The sequence below is a fragment of the Orbicella faveolata genome, unplaced genomic scaffold (genome assembly GCF_042242905.1).
Source record: "Orbicella faveolata isolate gen_17 unplaced genomic scaffold, um_ofav_v1 contig_13, whole genome shotgun sequence".
Classification (NCBI taxonomy): domain Eukaryota; kingdom Metazoa; phylum Cnidaria; class Anthozoa; order Scleractinia; family Merulinidae; genus Orbicella; species Orbicella faveolata.
Genome location: NW_028301540.1, coordinates 16,926,633 through 16,952,915, shown reverse-complemented (window position 1 = coordinate 16,952,915; position 26,283 = coordinate 16,926,633). Strand labels below are relative to the sequence as shown.

Below are 26,283 nucleotides of genomic sequence, written 5' to 3'. Positions count from 1 at the left end.
TGATTCAGGTGTAGTGATACCCATATTGTGTTTATGTAGTTTTCCTCGGTTTTGTTGTTGTTGTTGAAATGTCGAGTGGATGATTAGTATGACACTAGGCTTGCTGGTGCAGCAAGTATGGAATATAATTTTCCGAAATAGTAAATCCATACACTCTTCTGAAACGTGGTAAATTGCTAACAGCACCTCCATATTCCCCTTTTGCACATGAACATGAACTATTTTTTCTACATCAATCAGTGACCCTGCATGCCATTGGTGCCACTGCATTTGGGGATACACGGTCCCTATTTTTCAATTTTTTGGGGGCTTTTCGTGTTCAACTTTGGTGCATGTAGGATATATTTTTTATCCATTTAGCTGTAATTTTACTGATGTCTTAATTAAACATATCTTGGATTTGGTTGACCAAATGCACATATGCATCAAAACCTCCGAGTGTGTTCAATTGTCTACATGTAGTGAAGGCAAAATATGTGTAGATGGTATAACTTACTTATAGCTTACTGATTAATTTTTGACATAATTTAATTACAAAATTGTATATTTGATGGGGTCACCCAGTAGTTAACAGTCCCTGTAGTCCACAATCTTCGTGGAGAAAAAAAAACACATCAATTATTGAAGTTGAATTATAAAATTATTAATGGTAGCCCACATGTAAGTATTCATCCACAAAGTGTTATTTTTACCATTAATGCCAGGGGAAGTTTTTCATTGTGAATGTTGCAATGTTGCAGTGGATCTCATTATATTCCTGTATGCTGTTCTTAATACTGTACAGCTGTCATACCTTTAACCGTATCTTTTTACAGTCACTTTTGGGAAGTGTCTTAAGGCTATGTAGAATTCCAGTATTTTTTAAAAGGTAGACAGTATTAATGGCATATTTTATGAAAAAAAAAATGAACTATCGATGGATGTACAGCATGAAGGCAAATAGCAATGCACAATTATGTTACAAAATACATGTACAAATTCATGCCACCACTGAGTCAATTGTAAACATTGTAATATTTAGATTTAGCCAAGCCTAAAAGTGGAGCTCCTGGGCCAGGTTGCTCAAAGCCCGAGTAAGCTAACCCAGGATTTTGATGTGAGTTTTGTAACTTTGAGGGTTTTTTTCTGTTTATAATGTCTGGCCTTCTGTTTTGAGTTTCAATAATCTCAAACTCCATAAAACATAAGCAGTGAAAAACATTAGTATACCTTCTGAACAACCCGCCCTGATCAAGAAGTTAACCTAGCTTGAGCCCACGATCCAATAGAAAACCAGTACTTTGTCAGCAGTCAACTTTTTAAAAAACAGGTGACCTTGATGAGCTCTTAACCTGAGCCCGTGATATGGTCATATAATACTGGTCAGCAGATACCTTGTTTTGACAGCTGTCAATTGACCATGACATGGATGTTCAATATCATACATGTATGATTAAACTATGGCCGCCATGTTCCGCGGCGTCAGCTTTGTTGGGCGCACCTGCCATGATCCACACTGCTAGACATGTTGACCATGAAAAAATAGTTCTATGGTTTTCTACTTGTATGCGTGCATGTGGTTCTGTTTCTATAGTTATGGGACTCCGCTTGGTGGCGGCCCCTGGGAGCTCTGCTATAAAGGTGGCTGTGTCATATACTGTTTCACATAAAATGGAAAGCAATAAGTTCATGGTTTAAGGTTACTGTATACCTTGAGAGGTGTTTCGCATCCAAGAGAAGTAATGCTCCCCTTTCACACCGTACTGTAGCTACCTAAACCCCTATATCAAGTTAAAGCTTATAGAGCTGGTTATCAAATGAGACCAAGAATTTTGAAAGAAAATGAATTATCCAGTTATCCAGGCCCCCTAAGGGGAGTGTCCAAATCACCTTTAGAAAGCTACAGGTCAATGCAATTTTTTTGCTAATTTAATATGTTACTCAGATTCTAGACCCAAAGTGCTTAAACATTACAATATGTCTGCATTTTGCCATATTCAATTTCAGTGAACATAAAAGCTACAGAACAATTTTGAAATAGGATTAAAAAAATATATGAAGTGATTGTACAAAAATCACTCTTGGGGAAAAAAAAATCAAAATAAAATATCCCCTAACATGTTTTTGTTGTTTACATGTCAAATTAGCTACATCGCTTAGATGCAGGCACATGGTAACCCTAAAGACACAGCATTTACAACAGAGTGATTCTAAACTATATCCTTATTCTAGATCTAGACTACACAATTATATCATGGTCACTGAAGACTGCATAACCTTCATGATCTAAAGGCAAGGACAAGATCAGATCTACTGACTTTTTCAAAAAGAGGAAGCTTGGGATTGCATAACCCCAGATATGCATGTTTGCCAAGATGACTTGACATCCCAATTTGTTTATATTTTGTTTTTGTTTTTTTTAACCAGCACATTCAATGCAGACTGAGGACAACAAAAGAAAAGCCACTAACTGGAATGCAAACAGTTTTAAGACCTAAATGGAAGATCAAGATGTCTATAATTATTTGGACCTGGACAATAAACATAAACTGAGAAGAACGTTGAAGCCACTAGATGGAATGCAAACAATTCATAGACACTGCAAAAGTGTTACTCTTTTCTTTTCAGTCCAGACTGAAGTGTCATCATGTTCAAGATCATATATTTCATGAAAAGGTTGCAAGGATCATATTTGAAATAATTTTCCTAATAGGTCTATTGCAATAGTGGATGACATCACCCCAGCAAAGACAGGAAGATCTTCCAGTGTCATTTGTTGATTGCAATTATACAAAGTAAGTAAGAGAGATACCAAGTAACAGAGACATGCTAATTGAACTTTGACAATCCTACCTGCAAGACAACTCAGAAGACTTGCATGAACTCTCCAGATCACATGAAATACATCAAATGAATGGTTCTTGATCCTTCTCAAACAGTACTCAACAATCAATGACACAAGATGCAACTATGGTACTGACAAACATGATGCCTGTGCTAACCTTTCATGAAAGCATATACATTGCTGATGAAAACTTTAAATAAGCATAAAAGCAAATGACTTTTAATTAATTAAATTAGGAAAAAAGTAGACAGAGTTCTAGAGCTGGTATTCTTGGTTTGCACTGTCACACAAAAATTAATTTGAATTGACCATTCAGTGGATATATTCAAGACATTGTGATATTATAGGAGATAAATAAAGAAGACACCTTTCCAAGTTTTAGCTCTACAGGCTGTGCATCTTCCCAAGCTTCAGATATTTGTTGAAATATTTTGTGCAAATTTACAGAGCCCAGTATGGAACTGCCATGTTGGTGTACCTCCATTGTACACCAACATTGCAGCAGGCAAATGTTGTAAACATCTGGAAGTTACTTTGGATATCTGGGTGGCTGATTAACTGAACTGAACAAGCAAATATCTAAATATTAAGCACTTTTCCTAATACTTTAACTTCTAAAAAGGCTAAAAGCCACGAGATAAGTAAATATTTTTTGACAAATGCTTTCGTAGCTTCATGTTACACACCACCAAAACTCTGAAATTCAAAATGTGCTTGTTTCCAGACAAAGTAAGTTATTAAGGTGAAAAGTTGTTAAAAGATATAAATTTACACCCCTCTTATGCCTGATGAGGATAAAAACTTTAACTGGTGACTCTTTAGTTTTGGATTTTAGAAAATGATCATGTCATGTGCAAATGAAGATTATCCTTGAGGTCAGATTGGGTAAGATTTGAGTCCTAGATTGAATGGTTTTTTTAGCATGAACATCTCAATATTGATTTTATTTCAAACAAATTAGAACCTAGAAGTTCACTAAACAGCTTAATTATTTAAGTACCTGTATTACCTGTAAGGCTTATAAGTTAAGGTTACAGTATACCTTCGGGTCGGTAATTTTCTTCAAATTTGGATTTTTGGGTCAAAATAGTGGTTGAAGAATAATCTCTAATTTCTGAAAAAAAAAATTGAAAAAGGCTAAATATTGGCGGAGAAATGGCGGTTTTACGTTTTCACTGGAAGTAAAAGTTTACCTCTTGATTGACAGCCCTATGGCGCGCATGCAATCAACCGAGACGATTTTCGCGGGAATATACCTATATCGATGTCACGAATTGACTACTCAGTTGATCAGCATTGTTGTCCTGACTACCCAGCATTTTTGGTATTAGGTGTGTCTCTATTAAGTTATAAGTAAACATAGACCACGTTTAAACCATGGATCAGTTCGAAAAAGCGAAAACAGCGAAGAACGAATGAAAATACATTAATGAGTGAAGAAGCGAAAGTTCGCCACGCGGATGAAGCTATAGTTATCGTATAAGGTGGGCAAATATTCGTGGTAAGAGAAAAGAAAGGTTCTGTAAAAATTTCGGAACTTGACAGCAATAACAGGGATGCTGACAGAGACTCTTCTGATGAATCCGATATCGATGAATCGTCGCACTCATTGAGACCATTTGAAATATTATCCATGCACAGTTGCCCACACACAGTTGCTCTCCGCGCTTTCTTTTGTTTGTTTCCTTCGCTCAGCCACTCTAGCGTTCGTATCCTTTTTAGTCTTCCCCATTTTGCCAGACCAGCTTCAATAAAAACCGAGCTACAGAAAAATTATCTCTCTGCCTTCGGTTCCTTGAGCGCATTGCGAAACACAAGAGTTTTTTAGAGATTCGCGTGTAAATTTCACCAGGAGGTTAACGGTAGTAAAGTTTCCCTGCACTGATTGGCTTAGTTATCTGAGAACCCAGTTGAAGGCGTTTGTGGGCGGAGTTTGTTTGCGAAGCAGAAAATTTTTCTTAGCGCTGTTTTCTCGAAGAAATTTTTTCACTTGAAGCAGACACTTTAAAGAGTTATAACTCAAAGGGAATTTGTTCAATTGCTCTTAAATTTGGACAGTGGCTAGTTTAACATATGCACTACAAAAGCATGTCTGGGAATTGTCAATTTCGAAATACTTTTTCTTCGAGAGCGATTTTTGTACGATCACTCCACATTTTTTTAATCCTATTTCGAAAATGTTCTGTAACTTTTTACTGCAATTGAATATGCCAAAACGCAGACACGTTTTTTAAGCGCTTTGGGCCCTGAACCCGAGGAAAAAATTAAATTGGCGAAAAACGAGATTCGCTTTGACTTGTAGCTTCCTAAAGGTGATTCGGGCGCTTGTATTTAGTGGTCGTGAAAAATTCGACAATTCATTTTCTTTCAAAATTCGTAGTATAGTTTGATAGCCAGCTCCATAAGCTTTAATTTGATATAGGGGTTTAGGTATCTACAGCTTAAACTGGACGCGCTACATCGCTTGCGCGCGAGACACCCCTGAAGGTATACTGTAACCTTAAGGGAAAACAGCAAGTTCAACTCCTTCTACATGTACATGAGGGAGTTGTTTGACTCAAGAAAATAGCTTTTAGCTTCTGAACTTATTAGCTTGCAAAGAAAGTCATGTCTGATAGCACAAAGCCTAGCAGTTCCTTGGGAAATTCTTTGAAGAAATTCAAACTACAGAAGTACTGTGAGAGATTAATTTTTTGGGGGCTAGCGAGAATGACTTTTAGACAAGTACATCATAGTTACAGCTTACTGAGAGGATAGGCCAAAAAATTGGTTTTCATTTCTCCACACCCTGCTTATACTTAGTTATACTTTGCGAGATGGTGCAAACCGTTCCAGCAGAAGTGAAGAGCACTAATTGTATCTTCAAGTTAGATACAAAAATCTCCAACTTTACACAAGGGTACACTTATCTATTAACTTTTGATATTTTTGGGGGAGATATGGTAGAGATTTAGGAACTGAGTAAACAAAAGATATAATGATTAATTATAATGCTGTCTTTCTGCTTAAGGAGGCAATAAGAATGTCACCAAGCACAGGAGACAGTTTTGTCACATGATCAAAATTTCCATTACATTGAAAATGCATGCTCTTTTGTCAATGATCGAATCTACAGGTGGATATACACAACTTCTCCCACTTCATATGAATGTCCTAAATATAATGGGTGACACCTCAGAATGTCTGAAAAATTAACTACCCTGAAAATTGATGCTTGAAGTACAAACAGCCCTATGCATTTTAAGCTTGCTTGCCAATAGGAGAGGAGTGATGTGAGTAAACAATTGAAAATCTTTTATGTTGTACTTTCTGGTTGTGACTCCTGCAAGTCAAAACTACATACAACAGAAATACCACTAACAGCTTACTTGTTAGGGGTTCAAGCAAAGTTTCCCAATAATGTATTCTTAAAATGCAGGAAACACTATTTTTTAAAGAAATACTTATTACAGTCAAACTCACAAAACCATGAACACCTAAAATATGCCTGGAATGTTTATTGTGTAATAACCAATCACAAGTGAGATCTCAAACCACATAAACCGCAGAACAAGGATGTATTGTATAGGTCATGGAACTATAAATTCATGTATAGTTTTGGTTTTCGCTTTGTCCCAGGATAAACACTCTGTCTTTATATATTACTGAAAGTCCACATAATTGCTATCCTTTTGTATCAAGAACCACATCCAGTATTTTAATAGTTTGTGGGATTTTGAAAAACAAGAATCCCCCGATGCTTACAGTTACTCAAGTAAAGCGATGGTTAATTTGACACAGCTATAAATAGGGATGAATAAAAATTTAAAATTTTGGTGGTTTCACTAACTTTGGTATCATCTTTGGTTAAACTAGCAACTCAGTTTGCTTTCCAATAACTGCAAAGGTACCATGCACTTCAATTGTACAATTTTATAACAGTGGTTGGCCTTTTTAGGGACAACACATTATAGTACATTGGCCAAAATACAAATAGTCCAAAAACGAAGAACAGTCTAGAAAGTAAATTTAACAAAGCCTGTAATGATTACAGAATGATTAAGCCTTATTATTGTTTTAGTCAAGCAACACATACTTAGTATAAGCTTTTGCAGACAAGGATAGTACAAATCTGGAATGATATTCCCACAACTCTGGTTACCATTGTACTATCTAGTGAAACCACAACCTGCATGCCTCTTGTATGATTTGTTTGTCAAATAGAACCAATAAATTGTATCCATTTTAGCATTCTGCAAACAGAATATAAATGGACATAAATAAATAAACAAATTAATTATTCAAAATTATTCCATTAAATTACTGTAACTAACATAATAGCCACCTAATTTGTTATAAACTACAACTAGATTCTAACCTGGGACCTACAGAAATTTGATTACCTATGATATTTTGAACTTTAACACCCAACATTTAAGTACATTGTATATGGGAGTAGACTCTTTTTCCTTTATGTTCTAAAGATACTAATTTATGCACTGCATCATTTACTCTGTACTGATGATACTGCTTACAAAATTCCAACAGTTTAGCTGTTCTATACATTTAAATGATTCTGTGGTTATTTTATGAAAGGGCCTGTACGGTCGAATATTCCTTGATGGCCTATGTAATTTAGTAATGTACAAAGATGTTCCGATTTCACTTCCACTTTCCTGGCAATCAAATTGAAAATCGTCAGTGTAAAACGCAGACTGTGGACTGCAAACCGGGGTAAAATGCAGACTGAGAGTAAAATGCAGACTGCAGACTACAGACTTCATAAGTACGTATCGTTTTATAATAATAGTATCAGGCGCTGGTCTTAAACATGATTATTCAGGCTAATTGCAGTGAAAGACTGTGCTCCGGTCAGCTGAGTCGCGCTCCGGTTAGACTGAATGTCACTCCAGTTGGCCTGGACATCACTTAGGTTAGCCTCCAGTTAGCCTGTTTTCGCTTAGGACTCAATGGTCAGTCTACATTTTAGTCTGTAGTTTGCAGTCCGCAGTCTGCGTTTTACACTGACCGAATCAAAAATCTAGTGCAAAATAAGCCTACTTACACTGTAACATTGTAATCAACCCTAAAGCCTACCACTATCAACAATGAAAAATATCAGATGGCTTACCTCTTAATCTTTTCAAGAAAGTACCTATTCTTGTGTCAACATTTCATGGCGTTCAACTTCGAATTTTTCTGTTGCGGATCTTGTTAGACCTTTCGTGAACACGTTGCTTATGATCTGACATGTTTATAACTGAGCGTTAATTTTTCCGATACCTAATAAAGAGGAAAAATCACTTGAAACCTAAAAACTCTGATCAAAATGGTTAAATCCGACGTGTTTTTCAGGGTTATATACTTGCCACGAGCGGCGAATTAATGTACTCGAAAGAGGAAAATCCGCTGAGTGCAGGCGCAGGGCTACGTGAACGGCAACCCAACATGGGACGATTTGTGCAACGAACGTTCGAAGAGATCTAGATAGAAAAAAGTCGTGGGGGAGGGGGAAGGGGTGGCCTCTTAAGTTCCCCTGAAATCTGCCCATGAATTAAGGCTCAATTTTCGCTTTCATTATCACATCATCTAGACTGCGAGCAGTCTCTCTCTTCCTCGAAAATCCATGGGGAAGAACGCAAAACAAGTAAGCGCGCGAGCGTGACTCATGACTGTGAGCGTGACGTGCGAGCAACGATGCCGCGAGCCGCTAGTAGCGCGGACATCGGAAGACGGCTGCTAGCGGCTCGCGGCATTGCCATTCGTCGCTCGCACGTCACGCTCACAGCCACGCTCGCACGCTTACTTGTTTTGCGTTCTTTCCCACGGTTTTCGGTATAGCATGCGTGGGGCCGCGCACACGAGGAATGTGTTCAATACAGAAGAACCCTTTCTCTGTTCTTCTCACACGTTGATTTATTTGGTGCATACAATTCAGCCCAATAGCCCTTTAAGTTTAATGCTTAGCTTTTTTTATTTGCATTACAATGTAATCCAACACGGATGCCATGCAAGTTGGATTATAAACAATTTATTGGCTGAGGTTTTTGTGATATCCGGAATAATCAAGGTGGAGGTAAGTGAAGCTGATAACACTAACCGAGCCCTTGGTTATTTCGGATATCACAAAAACCGAATCTAATAATTGTTTTCTTATACATTGATTTAAAGAAAATAACGACAAACGCATTACCGCACCGAACACAGTTTATTTTCGACAAGCCATGTTCTTACTTCGCTGTCCGTGAACTTGACGTTACTCTTGAAAATCATGCATGGCGCGCGCAACCTACAGATTATTCACTGATCTGCTAGCAGATTAGTGAATAATCTGTAGGTTGCACTGTTCCCTAGAATTAACTGTAGTTTTTTTTTTTAGCCAATGAGAAGACAGATGGTGACTACAATGTATAATGATTTTAACTATTAACAACATCCAATTAAAATTCTGAGGACCTCCGCTTTTAGGCCTGGCTAAATCTATATATTAGAACTGTGATTAGCGCAAGGGTCTCTTGGTTTCCCACGACATATCTTGTTCCTGCAGACAGAAAATGCAAAATTATAGAGGGCAAAAGTGGGATCTCAGTCTTTGCTGTAACAAAGAATGTTTTTAATTGGGGTATCGTTGGATATTGAAAAGGGTTCGTGTGAAAACTCCCACAAGACCTGTTTCTACAAATAGAAAGATATGTGGAAGGGTTCACTCACAGGGCATTATAGGAGATGGCGGCTCCGGCCGGGTAATGAGCTCCTGTTAGTACTGATAGGCGATTTGCATGATAACGTCATTTGACTACAACTTCCAGAATCCGTCACTTTTTCTCATAGGGCGTTGTTATTTTTAAAAACCCCTCGGTGGCTTCAAAATTTAAATGATAAAGAAAAAGTTTTATGATCAAACTATACGACTGAGAAAATTACTTCATTGTGATTAGCTGAAAGCTGGCAAATTTATCATTAATTTTTCAATTTTCGCTGCAGTGTAAATTTATGCGTGCGTGTTTGTCATAATTTTCCACAGTGTTTTTTTAACAACACATAAAAAAGTTGACTTCGTCCCCAGTCCTAATCCTACAGGGTACTGGTGACGAGAGTTGTTCTCGTCTTACGAGAGGGAAGCTACAACATTAACAGCGGTTCGTGATGTCCATCGATTTTCGATCCGGCGTGAAGCTGGGTGATCTGAGGCGAAAGCTTTGGTCGCGTTACCGATCCAACTTAACCTTTCAAGTTCCTGGAGGCCAATCAGTGCTTGGTTTTGGCGATATTAATGCTAGGTATGATTTAGACAACTTCTTACAGAATGAACTTCCAGCCAAAGTGAAAGAGTTGGATTTACGTTTCGACTTAGAGGTTATTCAGTCTGGAAGTTTTACAGAAGGAGTGTCTTTGTATAGGAAACACTCTCACGATGAGACAGTTGAACAGGAATACGACTTTCTTTTCTTAATAAAAGCACTGAAGGTTGATTCCAACGAAAATATTAGGCGCATTTCCGTCGTTGAAGGCGGAAGTACAGAGAGGGATGAGATAACGCGGGGTCATTCATGGATTCGTCTGAATGACGCCGTTCTTCAAGCAACATGGCAAGATTGCGTAATTGAGCGCAAATATGAAGTCTTCCTGTCGTCAACAAAAACAGTCGAAGTGCTCCACGCAAGAATTGAAGAAGTTTTTAGAAATAGCTCCTTTGGAAAAAAATGTGTTTATCGATTTGAAGTCAACGGGCCAGCGGTCACCCTGGTCATGGATCTTAGAGACATCAGCGAAACCCAAGTCACTTTCAGTTTTGATTTTGTTTTGGCGTTGGACTGGAACGAATGGCCCATCTCTGCTAAAGAGTGGATCACGCGACCCCGGGAGTGGCCAGAACAAACAGTCGTAGCGGAAGTTGTCAACAGTGGCGTATACTTGGTTCCGAAGGCCTCGAAGTACGGCGATCCTGAACTAGAATGGAGAATCTCTTTCTCAAAAGCTGAGAAAAGTATATATTCCTGTTTTCCGAAACCGCGAGGTGAATATGTTTTTCCTGGTGGGAGGAAAATCACTTATGATCATCTTCTGATTCCTGATGCCAGTTGCCGCATTGAATGCTATCGCATATTGAAGGAGATATTCAAAGAGCACCTCTCAATTCCCAAGATTCTCAGTTCTTATCATCTCAAGACCATCATGCTTTGGGCGTGCGAGAAACATCCTGAAGATTTCTGGGAAAGTGCCAACTCAGCAATCTGCTTTTTGGGTCTCCTTGACGACCTTCTTCATTGCCTGGCTACTCAGCGGTTAGAACAGTTTTTCGTGCCGTCAATCAACCTTCTCTCACATCACGACAATGGCTTCTTGTTGACCTTGACGAGAAAGGTGTCCCTCATCCGCACCACGCCACTGCAATACGTAAAAACGCCTGGGGATGACTTGGGAATACAACTGACGTACAGTGATTCGTTTATTGAAGATTCTGAGAAAGCTCAGTTGGAGGCCATGAAAACGTGGTTCCCTGGAGCTGCGAAAAAATCACAAGGTGAAGTGTTTGCCCAAATGTGTTACAGTTACACAATGACTGAAAAGTTTGATCCCTCGAGAGTTGACAATACGTATCTTCGAGATAACCAGTAATCTAAGTCAGTGACAAACGTCTATCATCAGACTTTTTTTAAAAAACTGCTTTACATGTTTTTGTTTACCCTCGTACGTAAAGCTGGGTAACTGACGATTTATTTCTGATATCTTTATTTAGAAGCTGTAGGCACATCCATAGCAAGTCAACCCTAATCATGGTCGCCCTTTGTTAAAGCACTTGTCAGTGACTAATGATAATTAGAAAACAGTCCCAAGAAAATACGCGCGCTGATTGCTTAAAAACCGTGTTTCTATTAAACAATTAGATTATGAGCTCGAGATTTCTATCGCGTGCGCTCTCGTCAGCTATGACGCATAAAAATCGAGAGCGAATTATCTAATTGTTTTAGTATAAATCTACTAGTTGTTCACAACTTTCATCTAAATGCTCTTCACAGACACGTCGAAAACACAAAGAAGCGGCCGCCAGCGCACACTGTATATTGCAATTCCTGAAGATGCTCGGTGCGTGTTCTTCCTTTTTATAGAAGGTGCGTTCCATTGATAGTAATACGGCCACAGTTCGAACCAGATGCATTTGTTTCGATTCTGCGTGTACCAAAGTGTTAAGACATGGGGATTCACTGTCCTTGATTGAGGCCTTAAGTGTTTCAACGACATAGAGGGAAACAACACAAACAAATCTTCTCTTTCCTTGTTGGTAAACACCGTGAACCTCAATCAATCAACGCCAAACGTTTTCAACCCATAATACCAATCGACATCGTCGCGCACGCTTTTACGCTTTTGGGGGACAACCCTTGTCAAAATAGCTGTATATCAAATAATCTAATTACATATTAGACAAGCATAGATAAGTCACTATGGCGGTAATATCGCTCATAAGGTCACGCGGTTTGAGTTTTGTAACTTTTGTGCTCTTAACCCCTTAAATAATAATAATAATAATAATCCATCAAGTAATCCAGCAGACTTATGAATGCCCTAGGCTCACGGATTGAACTCGGCACCATAAGTTAAAAGCGGCAAGACTTTAAGGACTTATAATACTACTAATAATAAAAAGTGTTAAGACATGTAATTCATTTTGTTTTCTGCTAATTTAATAGCTGTTCTTAGTCACTACTGCGCTCAATACAGCAGAACACCTGTGGTGTTAATGAGTTAAGACATTAAGAGAAGGACAAGTGTAAGCGGGACGGTAGCGGGTAGGAGAGGCGGTTTGTGATGACGTAGCGATAAGTGTCACTCCGGCATTAAAGATTTCAGGGGATTTTCATATAACTTTTTACGAACCTGGCTCAGAGGGTTTGACTCTTTCTTTTTTTTTTAGTCTTAAACTTAATTTAGTTGTAACGAGTGAGTACCGAGAAGGAAAGAGAACTGAGAAAGAGAAGTCACGAACGTAAGTGAGTTACTGTGGCTAAACTTATACGACGGAGGTAAGGGGGGTCTGAGTATCCCTTTTTCTGTTCATTTTTGGCTGAGATACTCCGTATCCCGTTAACTCAGTCCAATTTAGTTGTAACGAGTGAGTACCGAGAAGGAAAGAGAACTGAGAAAGAGAAGTCACGAACGTAAGTGAGTTACTGTGGCTAAACTTATACGACGGAGGTAAGGGGGGTCTGAGTATCCCTTTTTCTGTTCATTTTTGGCTGAGATACTCCGTATCCCGTTAACTCAGTCCAATTGCAAATATTTTTGAATTTTCCAACTGGATATCCTGGGATATCTGTTCTCAATACCCCATACCCCACCATTTCTTTTCCACCATGCTGAATCCCGTTAATTTTTTTTACCTATATAGCCCGTATCCTGAGAACCCCTTCAGCGCCGAATTAAGTTTTTAGTGCCTTAAATTAAAAGTACGAGCGACAAATGATTATAGCGCTATACGTAAACAAAACAAAACAAAGAATAAAACGAGGTTTTGGCATTACTACCGAAGGGTACAAAACTTAGCCATAGGTAGTAATTTTTTACGCTTAAACTTGGTTTACTTTCTTTCCCGTAAGTTGCACGCGTTTCTGATGGAGATAACTATAACCAAGAGAAACCTCAGCTGAACAAGTTAACGCCACCTGGTTCTACATTTAGCAAGACAGCCTATTCCATTCCAATCGTACTTATTATCGTTATTATTACTTTTTTATTTTTTTTTTAAGTACTAAGCATTACAGCATTATTATAGCGCTGTACATAAGATAAGGCCAGGGCCCCTCTGGATACCAGCCATGATGCTGAATGGGCCACCGTGGCTATATAACGTTTTGCTCTACATTACCAGTACAACAGTGACTAGTGACTAGATTAACGAATATATTGATATCTATATATTTTTATGCCATAATTCACAGGAAACTGAGAGGAAATCAAAGGTTAATGAGTGTGAACGACAAATTACGTTCTAGCGTAACGAGGAGAAAGAGTAACCTCAAGGGACTAGTCAAGCCATTCTCTTTACGTTATATATTTTTTTCTATAAATTACTTTACAAATAAATTATTTTATTTGTGTAAATTACAGGCAAAAATCAAGATACATAAAATTCATAAAGGATCGGATAACCACTAAAAATGAACTCGAAGTCGTTTACCAAGAAAATGGAATTTTTGATAACAGATAGTCTTAATTATTACCACGCATACTACGAAAAAATAAAAGTACAGAGAAAAATAACATTGAAACCCACCTACGGTGAAGTGCTCTTCTTTTGGCACGGTTTATACCACCATCAAACCAATCTTAGTCTATTTTACTCGCCACGTTCTTTTAACCCAGCTGCTGTTGGATTAAACTAATGAAACAAACGAACATTCCAGGAAATACAAAGAGAAAGGGGTGTCCCTCTAAAACTTAGCTTTACAAAGTGAGTATGGGTTTCATGTAAAAGATCTGGCTTTACTCTATTCAGACCCAATAACCTGAAGTGACTCAAAGTAATCTGAGGTTTGTATGCCATAAATTGGGATTAATTAATTCTTTGTTATACTGCTTACAAGCCTTACAAGACTCCGTCTCGGTCAATAAACACGCAAAAAAAGAACGAGGCCAATATCCAGGCATCTTGACTGAACAAACTTGGTCAATAACCCATACGTACTCTTTAAGCTCGTCACGCAATCTGTCCTCGTCGCTCGGGAAATTTGCGCGGAACGAGCTACGTCTGCGTACGAGGTGAACGCTAAAATTCAAAGGTGCTTTTGTTGCCAAAATATCCTGACACAGTCAATTTCACATTGACTCGTTTTGTTTCCGACGTGCGTCAGTTTGGAGCCGTTTCGCAGACAAACAGCAGAGATATAATAAATATCTTACTATAAACGTCGCCTTTTCGGTTCACACTGCCGCGATACTGCAAGCTAATGCAAGTTACTTCAAGGTACTCATCATCGATTTGAAGGGAAAAAAATTCGGAAAAATCGAAGAGGAAAAAAACTCGGTCCTTAACTTACAGTACGGCAATGTGCTCCGCGAAAGGAGGTGCATCGTGAGACCGTGAAAGTAACCCACTTGTCTATAGTCTTGCCGTTACTTTGATCGTCACGCAACGCTCCTCCTAAATAAAGTGAGCGCGACTGGGTTTTCTCTTTGTCCAAACTTTTTCACTTTTCAAAGAGCTATATAGAAAAATCGGCCAAGAATGATGGAGTAGGACTCTTACTGATACTCTATCCCCCCTCCAACGGGTTGGAATTAAACTGACAGAAAGCCCAGTGAGATATATTGAAAAATTGAGTTCTGGCAGTTTGTTTTAATGTTTAAAGTAATCAATCAAATGGAAGAAGCTATTTCCTTATCTCTTACTGTTTAATCAACCTATAGTTACCAAAGAGAGATGGTTATGCAAGGAGGAAACAAAGGTGACAATTGTTATATTTGGGAATATTTTCTATTGGTTAATCCCTCTGTCAAATGGAAATAACTATTGTCTTTGGTTCACGGTCAAGGGCAAAAGTTTGTACGGAAGTATATAAAAAGACCTTTGTCAGGCTTCACAACCATTTCTCCCTAATGACTATGATCAAACAGTCCCTCTGAAATGGCTTAGTGTTGACAACAACCAGAGACCCAGAGCTCAGTTCCTGGAACTTTCATTAACACAAGAAATAAATCAGAAGGGGTTACCAGAATGTCTTCCACTCCTGTGTGCAGGTTTTGTATAGGGGGAAAGGGAAAGCCACAGAAAACAAACTTTCACTGAAAAGTTCTGAACTTGTCTTAAAAAAATTCCGCAACCAAAATTAAAGAAACCCTCCGATAATAGTGGGCTCAAAGCTACCCTTTAACCATTTTTCCTGCCTATTTATTTGACCACTAGGATCACAAATATGGCCCTATTCTCTCAGAGGATAGCTTGAAACCAACACGATGATTAGCTTACAGTGACCTGAAGTGTTCCTTTCACCCTTACATGGCAATAAATCAGTGTTACAATAATTCCTATTTTCCCTACTTTTCTTCAAAATGCCATTTTTGCCAAACTCCTCAACCTTTTTCTAACTTGACCATTTCCTGACCTGTAGCTACCCTGTAGTACTAGCTCTGGTGTTTCCATTCTACAAACTGTCACTCACTCATTCTAATATGTGTACTTAATATCTAGGAACATTTGGCAGGGAACAGATACTGTACCAGCTCAAAACATAGAACAGCTTAAGTGCCCATGAACTTGACAAGGACTATTTCAGGTGCAGAATGCATGCGCAAATGGCAAGAACATGATTTTCAGACACAATGTTTCAGATGGAAGTGATACAGGCATGTCTTATCACTTGGTTGTCTGACCATGCCATGGGACACGAACGTTTTGGAGAAAGAATTCAAAATAGTAATTCAAAGTGGCTGGTGCAACAAAATTTTATCGGATACTAGTATTGAAATTTTGGTGCATATTTCAAGACAAATCTCAAAACCTTTTCATCCCGTTTTCAAATCAGATGCAAAGATCACACAACCGAACCTTTGAAGGATGTTAGTTAAAAGGATGACACACTTGTCACGCCTAGACAAAATTTGATACAAGAATTTAATGTTTAACATTGTCAAGTTAAAACCCATCAAAGGTAACCGGTGTAGTCACTTTTAGAGATATCTCAGAGGAAGTAGACATGGTTAAGTAACCAACTGATGTAATCCACCTTAACAGAACAAAAGGCTAGTAAAGCAATTTTCAACTGTGTCAAATACCCAACTAATACAATCACCCTGGCCAATCAGAAAGGGTTTAGACAATCCAGTGAGCCACTTGAACCTTAAAGCAAATGTCACTGATGGAGGCACTGGAAAATGTGTAAAGTTACTATTGTTTTTACTTCCGAATGAATGTCAAAGTGGCGCAAGTTCTTCAATACAATCAAAACCAAGACAAATATGAACTTCCGTCAACACTCAAGAGAAAACACTTTATGATAGAAAGCCTGTAGATTTGAAAGCTCTGCACCATGATTGTCAAATTCAAAGCAGTTCATTGTTTTGATCTGGTAAGCAATGCATTTCAGCAAGACAAAAATATTTTGACAAAGCACTCAGTGAAATCAGTTTTATTAAAAGGACTGATGAACAAAGTGAAAAAATCAAATGATAAGATCATCATACCTTAAGTTCACATGATAAATTTTGAAGTAGTATTCAAGTCTCTTTGCTTTGAGAATGTTTAAAAATCCAAATGTTGTCTCCTTAGCAAACTTCCTTAGTCATTTCTTATTACACCTCAGTTGGTGAGGCACTGTTTTTTTTCTTTCAGAAAAATGTTTCTTTTTACACTTGCTGTGTTGTTTTAATAAACAAATTTGTTTGATTTTCAGCCAGTTAGCTTTCTGGAAAGTTGAAGAACCTGGAAAATGAAACAAACAATGATCAGATGAATCATAGAGCAAACCAAAAAAATGGACTCAATTTAAGTCGACCCAATTACTTGTTTATTGCCATAACAAACATTAATACAATGTAACTTTAAATTAATATCTATAAATATCAAACTTACCTTACAAAGAAAGCAAGATGCATGTTTTATTAAACTTTAGACACAATATACATAACAATTCATAGGGTGTCATTATCCTGTTAACCCCATTTGCACCAAAAGATATCAACAAATTGGAAACTGCAAAGGACCAAAGTAAGTGCACTGAAGTCAAAACATTGCTGTTAATCCAGGTCATTTTGTTACTATCTCAGTAGCTGTTGTTTCCCTCAGGTGAAAATAGGGTTTACAGTGTGCTGTTAAAGAACTAAGATGCAACTAAACCATTACCTGTAGCAGTACAAAACTTTAAAACCATTAAGATCATATACACATGAAACACAATTCTTGCGGTGAAAGGGAGCAATGATTTGAAAAACAACCTAGTATGTCAAATGGTCTATAGATTGTTAAAATAAAAATAGGCAGCTTGCACTAAAATGTCACTTTTTTTTCTTCGATGATTTGCCTTTTATCATTAAAAAATTTCACTCTCAAAAGATCGTACATGTAGCATTACAAATATAGTATAATCATACTACAGTGGTTGTCAAAAAATGACATCTTTGTGCACACTGCCTACTCTCCTTCCTGGTATTACTTGGGAGAATTGCATGGCCAATGCACATCACAGAGCTCTCAGTAGTACTTTGTAGCAACTTGATAAAGGTTCACAAAAAGGGAGTGATTATCATTTAGAGGGAAGGGGTGTAACTGGTACTGAGAACTTACGAGAACTCTAATAACACACTGCACATTGTTAACTCACAGAGCTCCTAAATAAGTAAATAGAGATAAGGAGGTCTATTATACACGGGACTCCAAGTTGGAGGTCCTCTTGGCCCTATCTGAGCGACAAAGCTTGCTCAACTCAGTGACTTTGGTAAATACACGATCATGGGGCTCTAAAGATCGTGTCCACTTGGGCAGCCACTCCCAGTCGTGCAACACTTCTGGTAAATGACCAGGGGCTTTCCTCTGAAGGATATTAACGATAACAATAAACAAGAAGAGAAGCAGGAGGGGAGCTGCAACACCAAGGAGAATCTGCCAACCAGCCAAGGACAAGCCAAACACAGCTGCCGGAAGCAGGAAGAACCCAAACACCAGGTAAGCTATGGCAAACCATCGGTAGTCAGCAGTTTTGTTGCCGAGGGTCTTTGCAAAACTGATGGGTACTTTTCGTAGATAAGGAATAGGATACCACACAAGGATACCGGATATGTTGAAGAACAGATGGCAGAAGGCTATCTGAAGAGCTTTGTCCAAATTTGATGAACTGGCCAGGGCAGCCAGAACACCTGTAGCAGTCGTTCCAATGTTAGCACCCAGGGTCAATGGGAAGGCTCTTTCAAGAGACACCACTCCAACTCCAATAAGAGGTGTAAGTGCTGATGTGAAGATAGAACTGGACTGGACCAACATTGTTAATCCAGCACCAACTAGGATAGCCAAGTAACCAGTCAGATGTCGGAATGGTCCAGGAAAATCAGCATTGACAGTCTTCTTGATGATTTTGGCCATTTGACCACGCAGCATGGAATGCAGGGTCTTTACAATGCTGACAAGGCAGACGCACAGCAGGCCGATGGAGAGTACCAGCAATATGATGCCAATCTCTGTGTCGTTAAGTGAGGTGCGACTGAAGAGAAAATTGCATTTGACTTCTTCTTCAATCGTCTCATTCACAAGCATGTAGCTGGTCATGTTAATGGTAGCGTTAAACACAGTTTTATTAACTGTTTCAGTTCTCTCCTCTTTGCAGTGTTTGATGAGTGACATTGACTCAGCTGACTCATCTCCAAGTGCAATCTTCTCAATAATCTTTTTGTCTAACTGAATGATAAGCTTGGTAAAGGGCTCGGTGATCACTTTCAGTAGCTTTTGGTTGGTTCCTTTCTTTTGGGTGAGTGGAAGTCTCTTAATGATCTCCCCAGTTAGATGCAATAAGTAGTGCGTGATGACTTCTAAAGGCAGAAATATGATCACAGACAGCCAGTTAAATATGTCATGAACAGTTGCTCCAGCAAAGGCACGACGGAACTCATTTCGTTCAGCAGCTTGTGCCAGGGAGACTATGGTGTTGGTGACTGACGTTCCAATGTTGGCACCCATTACTATTGGAATAGCAGGTTCCACCTGCAAAACTGCAAAGATACATAATACATTAAACTCTCTTTACTTTGATAATGTGCACTACAAGGCACTTTGAATAGAAGGCTCTGCTGGAGATATGTTGTCTTGCCTCCACCAATACTAAATTTACCCTCAGAATTTACACGAAACCAAACATACAAAGCACAAATGTCTAAATGTAAATTTTAATAAAAAAAAATTGTGCTCATCAGAACCACTCTTTTCCAGATCAATTTTGTAGAGTCATGTTAGGTGGCAAACTATTCCAAACATGTGGACGAAATACAATTCAAAGATTTAAATATAGGCTGCCACTTGAATGTTTATGGCTCAGGTCACATGTTACGTAAATGACGCTATTAGGAAAAGTGCAGGCCTATAATAGTATCAGTCCACTATTATTTCATATATTTAGCTTAATTAAGCACAGCACTTCCCTAAAGGTTAAAACATTTTTCTTTTTGTTTTGCTTTGGTTACACATCACGTTAAATATGTCCAGGTTTGAATAACATTCTTTACGAAGGGAAAATAGCGTTACAAGTGAACTTAAGATCAAACCCTTAGAGAGGTTAAAACTCGACTTATTTACATACATACAACTTTATTTGCCAATTCAGGTTTACAGAACAGAATTTGTAAATAAGCAAATAGGATCCAGTAGATGGACTCGATTGTCAAATCATAAATTGTTCAGAAAGATAACTAATAAAACTTACTCCCAGCAGCGACCATTGAAACGACGATGGAAGTAGTAGTGGAAGAACTCTGGACAAGAACGGTTGCCAAGATGCCGATCATCAAGCCGGCAACGGGGTTGGACAAGATCTTGTTTGAAGCAAATGCTTCGCCAGCCGCTTTTCCACCCAGCAATCGGAAGGCACTACTGAGAAAGTCCAGCGAGCAGATGAACAGGTAGAGAAGAGCGAGAAGAAGGAGTACTTTGCCAACGGAAAGAGCGACTCGTTTCACTTTTCCACGACCGTCAAGTTCTGTGGGCCCGCCAAAAAAAAAAGTACACTGTAAGACGCGGGAAATTTGCCGAAATTAAAAAAAAAAATCACAAAATGACAACAAACAGTAATACGCAATCGTACCAGACCACTTTGGTCCAAGATCCTGAAGTTCTGGCAAAGCCCATGGATCAAATTCTTCACTGATTTCGTCCTCGTGTGGCGGTTGAGTTCCCGCCTCTTCCTCCGCCGGCAAAAATGCCTTGTTGTGGCTCTGAGAATGAAATGATCAATGAGATTTTATCAGGATTTCAAGACAGCGAAAAAATTTTGAAACTAATCACACTTAAAAGCCAGAAAAAGCGTGCATGTGAAACTTGAGACCTACCGGCAAATTCTCTTGCCCGCGATTTTCCATTTCCACACCAACCAATTTGGAAGAACTCGTTAACAGGTCCGCCATCTTAGGTGAACTGAACGAATTTCTAAAGTGTTAGGATTTTTATTGAAGCTTCAGCCCACCTGACACCTGTAAACCAATCACCTTCGAGATACGTCATAATCTCGCCTTTGATTGGTCACTGTGAATGATCCGAGCCATTGACATGATAGTCCCACGTGCCAAAACTGGACTTTGGATTGGCCGGAAGCTGTACTCCACTCAGTTCGTACACGTGTAGCCTGTTCGTTCAGAACAAATAACTTTACGTTTTCCCGTCCTTTCACCTCTTTCACTTTGGAGTCTGTTTCATCCCAGGCGCCATTTACTGACAATAAACCGAGAAAAGGACAAAACGTTACTCGCAATATGAATCGTAACGAGGAATTCTTAGATTAAGATAGATGCGATATTCAAGATGGCAATTCATAACAGGTCTGTAGCAAGTTGTCGGAAAATGTTGTTTGGTCGTTTCTCATCCTCTTTACTCATTCTATCTGGCTAAACTACAGGGAAGATGAACTGTATAGTGCATCTTGGATCAACCCATCAGCTATCGATAGTAGACATCTGGCCACTTCTGTTAATGTTATTGATGTTTTCGTAGCTTCAAACTAACAAACCATAGCTTGAAGCGTGCATCTGAAGTAATTTTCCCGCTATATTAGGGACATCTGAATTAGTAGATTCTCTAATGCAGCGACTCTTTTGGTCATCTTTTGTCCTGAAGTGGGACATATGAATGGTAAAAATGACCGGATAGTGTTGAAATTTTAACTTGGGCAGAGTAGCAGGCGTGAAACGGGGAGGGAAGCGGGGAGGGAGAAAGGGACGCACGCTATGAAATTTACGCCAGTCATGTCTGCTGTCACATGAAAAATAGGTGACGTTTCACTATTAACGCTCGACCGTGTGTTCTTCGCACGTTTTTATACGAGGAAAACAGGAAACCTCCTGATAAAGATTTCATTACGACAGATCACGTACCGATCGGCTGCCCAGAAGAACACGATCACTGGCTATAGGTTATCTCTGTTGAAGTGTTGAAAAGTAATAGGGTCATAACTAGCGAAAACGTTCAGGATTTTTGCTCCTTTCGAGATTTTGTGGTCACGTTCCCTTTTTCGTTCTTGATGAAACGTGCGTCGATTGCGTGTGTCACGCATGGCTTAATTCATGGAATGCAATCAAACAACTTCAATTTTGTATCATTGCACTCTCGTTTTTTGGAAGAAGTATTTAAAATACTTCTTTCAAACAATACAATGGAATAGGACGTGTTTTTGTCCGTTATTTCATGCTCTTCCTCCCTGAGATTTATGCCAACGATTTATTGCCGTGCCGAGAGATAAAGTTTTCTTTGGATAATGTAAAGAATAAAATCCGAAGGCAAACACTTATCGCGTTGGCAATAACCTCACTTGTATTTGCCAGGATCAATATTGTGTAACTACAACAATCCAACACGATCCAACAAGGAACAAACCGTCAAGTTTAAATAAAATAAACTTTGACTCTGCGTTAAGGCTATCTGAAAGTGATACTGATAAGGCACTTGAACATGTTCCACACGTCCTAAGGTCGCTTTTATGAGTTTAAGCAATGTAATGGCCGCTTGAACATTTGTAGAATGCATGCAATGATTACACACCGGATGGATCGCACCGGAAATATCCCGTACGTATTCGTAGGATATAGTCTTGCGATGAAGCCGGTGAAGACTGGATGTGGATTGTTATATTTCACTGGTATTGATTATTGATCAAGACTGACTGCGGAACAGTTGCGATAAAATTCTCAGACAAAACATGGTCAGCTAGGTTGGAGAGGAACGAGTTTCACTCTCTTGAGAATCCCATGTAAAGCGAGTGAGACGGCTGAAACAGTAGCTAATAGTGCAAATCAATCCGTCTGTAAAAGCGTAAAAATTGCATAAATGATTAATACAACAAGACATGAAGACAATGAAATGAAAAAAAGAAAAATCAAAGAAATCAGTCGCTTTACCCCACGCCGTTACGGTACTGGAGTGCTGCTCCAATAAAACTACCCCAGAGAAGCTACTAGATACGTAATATTTTTAAATAAATCTGCAGAGAAAGCGAACTGACTCGATATTAGACACGCTTGTAGAGCAGACTTGTTAACATTATTCAGTTTGATCCGCCATGTAATTATTTATCAGTTGTCACGCAGTGCTCCATGGTTTTCTGGAAGAATTTTGGCTAATATTTCTTTAGTAGGAATTTGGAGCAAGTTTGACTGAAACGAATCACGTCAGCAAAATTTTAGTGGGGTCTAGCTTGGTAGTAGTACCATTAGTAATGCACTTGAATTCACTATTCAGAACCATAAATCATGAGGTATTGAAAACAATGCATTGAGACTGAAAGAAATGGCAATACTATACTATACTTATATTGCAGGCGGTTATGCCGGTTTATCACCGATATATAAATATTTTCGATGACATTTTATTTCAGTCCTCACAGGGTTTCCGGTAAAACCACTACTGAAAGTGTTCATTACCTTGCAAGGTATTCGACGCCTGAATGGAGCCCGAGAATTTTCTTTCCTCCGAACTTTGAATCAACTTAACACGACTGGGAAAAATTCTGAATACAGCGACTAAATGTCTCGAAATGTAGCAATAGAAGACTCTGAAAAAGACTCTTAAACTTTTGTCTTAATCCTAACTCATGTATTGTGCGTTAAGAGATGAGATTTTACACTTGCAAGAGGCAGGGCAAGAGATAAGGAAAACAGATCGATCCAGCAGGACTCCAGCAGGGCTGCAATTTGCAAATACACGACTTTTACGAATCAATCCTTCAGATTTTAGAACCATGCATCCGATTCCAGTTTAGTGGGTAGACCGAGATTTTCAAAGCATGTGAATCAACGGGCATGATTTTACAATGATCATCCGACTCTGAAAAGTTTAATGCTCTTTTGCTTTGTCATTTAAATGTCATACATTATCTCTTGGTTTATTTACTCGTACATGAACTTGTCAGTAGAGGCCGGTATCGTGTCGTTCGACCATAATCACGCCGCGATATGTTACAAATATACTAACGTGCCGATTATCGAATTCCCGACACACAATTCCTGGCTCCCGTGTTTATTTATTACATCCACAAGAAGTTCCTGAACAGGCCGATAAAGATTGAGTCATAATGGGCACATCACGAAAGGCGAATAACTAGTGCTAAACACTGCATTGAGATTTATACATGATGTTATCATGATAGCATGTCCGTCAACTTTCATAATTCTAATTAAATTTTTATAAACGCAAGCTTCTGAACTCGTTTTAGAAATTTAATTTTACAAGTTAGTTTTGCAGGAATTTCTACGTGAGAAGACTGCAGCGTAATAGCGTTTCAGCTGTTTATCTACGTTACTGATGACGTAAAACGGCTCAACACATAGCTGTTGTTGACTTTGTTTCCGATTGTTGATCAGCACTTGTATAGATTTTTTTTAATATCTTCCGGTTGGAAATATTCCAGTATTACATTTCAGAGTAAGACCAAGGAGATCCTTATCAGACTTCAGACTCAGTACAGGGTACTTCAGACTTTAACCTCTCGTGATGGCTCGCCTTACCGGATTGTGATAGAGACCTCTGTTGTGCCATACAGATCGCGTGTAAATAGCCTGGGTAAATAGCTTTCAATAAAGCTTCTCGTTACGGTCCGGCCTGTGCTACGGTGGTAACTGAAAGACGCACAATTCTAATTCGCCCAGTAGTGTGAGAACTTGTCAAACAATTCTAGGTTTGATTTGCACGAAGCAATTTGTGTTGTACTCTTGTCGCCAAACGGGTCCAAAACTGATTGTTTAGAAACTACGCCTGTTTTAGGGCTTCAAAGCCCTTTTCAGAATCGTACGATATTACGCAACACAAATCAGATTGTTTCACGTCAGCGAAACCAAGCGAAACCTACGATAGAATGAAATCGCGACTGTCTTGTGGGAGACGAAAAACATTTCCGATGTAGGAGTTTGAACGTGTGTGAAGTTATGTTATCGGAATACAAAAAAATGACCATTGAGAAGATTTCAATTTTTTGGATGTTTCCAGAGGATCTTGCATTTTCAAAGGCTCTCACGAAAAAGTTTGTTCCTATGGCTTGTTGGGCCGAAAAAAAAAAATTCTAGTGATTGTATTTCTTATCGATAGTTGTGCATCAAAAAGTAACGCAAGGCTATAGAACGCTGGCGTATTTTTACGGAGAAGTTGTAGCCCGAGCACTAAGCTTTTGGAAGGTACATGCATGGTGGGAGGGAGGAAAAAAGAAGGAAAGGAAAAAGTAATATTCTCCGCCTCCCCAAGCCCTTAGAAGTCGTAGGAATACCCGACGCTCAGGTTTTGTTACTGTGTGATCAGTTGTGGGTCCATTTATATTTTGAGACGAAAGCACTTAATTGACCCCACGGGCAGGTTATGTCAAGTACACTTATCAATTACATATATGGTGATATCAACAGAGCAGATTCTGTTTCAGGACAAAGTACACGGTAAGCGTAAAGGTCGTAGAAATATCGCCGGAATTTATTGGTCTAACATTTCAACACACCATAGAATCAACGTGTTCCGCTACTTTGCTACACTCTTTTTATAGATTTCTCTGCCGATTTTGGGCTGAAAATACTCCGGTGAATATTCTTAGTTGAAGTAATTTTGGAGCCAAACTGCCATCGATAAAGCCTGAATCATGTTATTAGCCTTGAACATACGGCTAGTGTTGTTTTTAGCTTCTTCTGTTTTTGGCTAGTTTTGCAGTCCCCCCCACCCCCCTGGGCTCCACATTACTTCAGGACCTTCCACGGTGAAAAGTCGGCTGTACACAGTAGTCAAATTTTCCTTCATGGCTTACTATTGATCAATAGTGAACCTGATACATTTCTTTTCTGAAACATATCTAGTATTTTCAATAACACTGAGTTTCACCGCTCTTCTCTTAATTAATCGGATCGATGTGGGACACCACTTATTTCGAATAAGTTGAAGTTCATTTTAATGCATTTCCTGGGGTAATCAAAATTTCCAAGGTAATAGTAAGGAAAAAAAATCCGAGATTGAGTGAGCCCCACCATAATTTTCGGGCAATTTTCAATTTTGAGCACTTCTAGAAAATTATTGCGAAGTATCGATATATTTTTTTTGCCAACGTTTACGACATATGCTTGATAGTGTAAGTTTTTTTCCCCCATCCCTCGCTTGGCGAAAAAAGAACGCCTGATCGCATAGCCTGCGAGAGCATTCTTTTCAGGTTTTCTCGGCGCTTGAGACAAGAGCCAAAAAACCCGCATGCTTTCGTAGGCTAACGAAAGCAGTACATCTTCTGCGTCTATGGAACGCTTGTGCCCTGAATTTCCATGCACTGGGATTTCTT

General features: G+C 38.9%; 2 protein-coding genes and 1 long non-coding RNA gene across 3 annotated transcripts; 1 reads left to right on the top strand and 2 right to left on the bottom strand.

The window, feature by feature from the left end:
* Positions 1–290: 290 nt before the first annotated feature.
* On the bottom strand, positions 291–8,190 carry LOC149115356 (uncharacterized). The gene is made up of 2 exons (XR_016206032.1): positions 7,935–8,190; positions 291–7,056 (listed from the first exon to the last, which is right to left on the bottom strand). It is a non-coding gene; the product is annotated as an uncharacterized LOC149115356 (long non-coding RNA).
* Positions 8,191–9,890: 1,700 nt separating this feature from the next.
* LOC110047486 (nucleotidyltransferase MB21D2-like) lies at positions 9,891–14,077 on the top strand. The gene is made up of 2 exons (XM_020753243.2): positions 9,891–11,327; positions 11,824–14,077. Exons 1-2 carry the CDS (start codon positions 9,950–9,952, stop codon positions 11,928–11,930), a joined length of 1,485 nt encoding a protein of 494 aa, XP_020608902.1. The 5' UTR covers positions 9,891–9,949; the 3' UTR covers positions 11,931–14,077.
* A 3,207-nt stretch (positions 14,078–17,284) lies between these two features.
* On the bottom strand, positions 17,285–20,978 carry LOC110047475 (sodium-dependent phosphate transport protein 2B-like). Its single transcript, XM_020753232.2, has 4 exons — positions 20,828–20,978; positions 20,584–20,713; positions 20,206–20,478; positions 17,285–19,498 (listed from the first exon to the last, which is right to left on the bottom strand). The coding sequence occupies exons 1-4, from the start codon at positions 20,900–20,902 to the stop codon at positions 18,159–18,161; spliced, it is 1,818 nt and encodes a 605-aa protein (XP_020608891.2). The 5' UTR covers positions 20,903–20,978; the 3' UTR covers positions 17,285–18,158.
* Between the last annotated feature and the right edge of the window lie 5,305 nt (positions 20,979–26,283).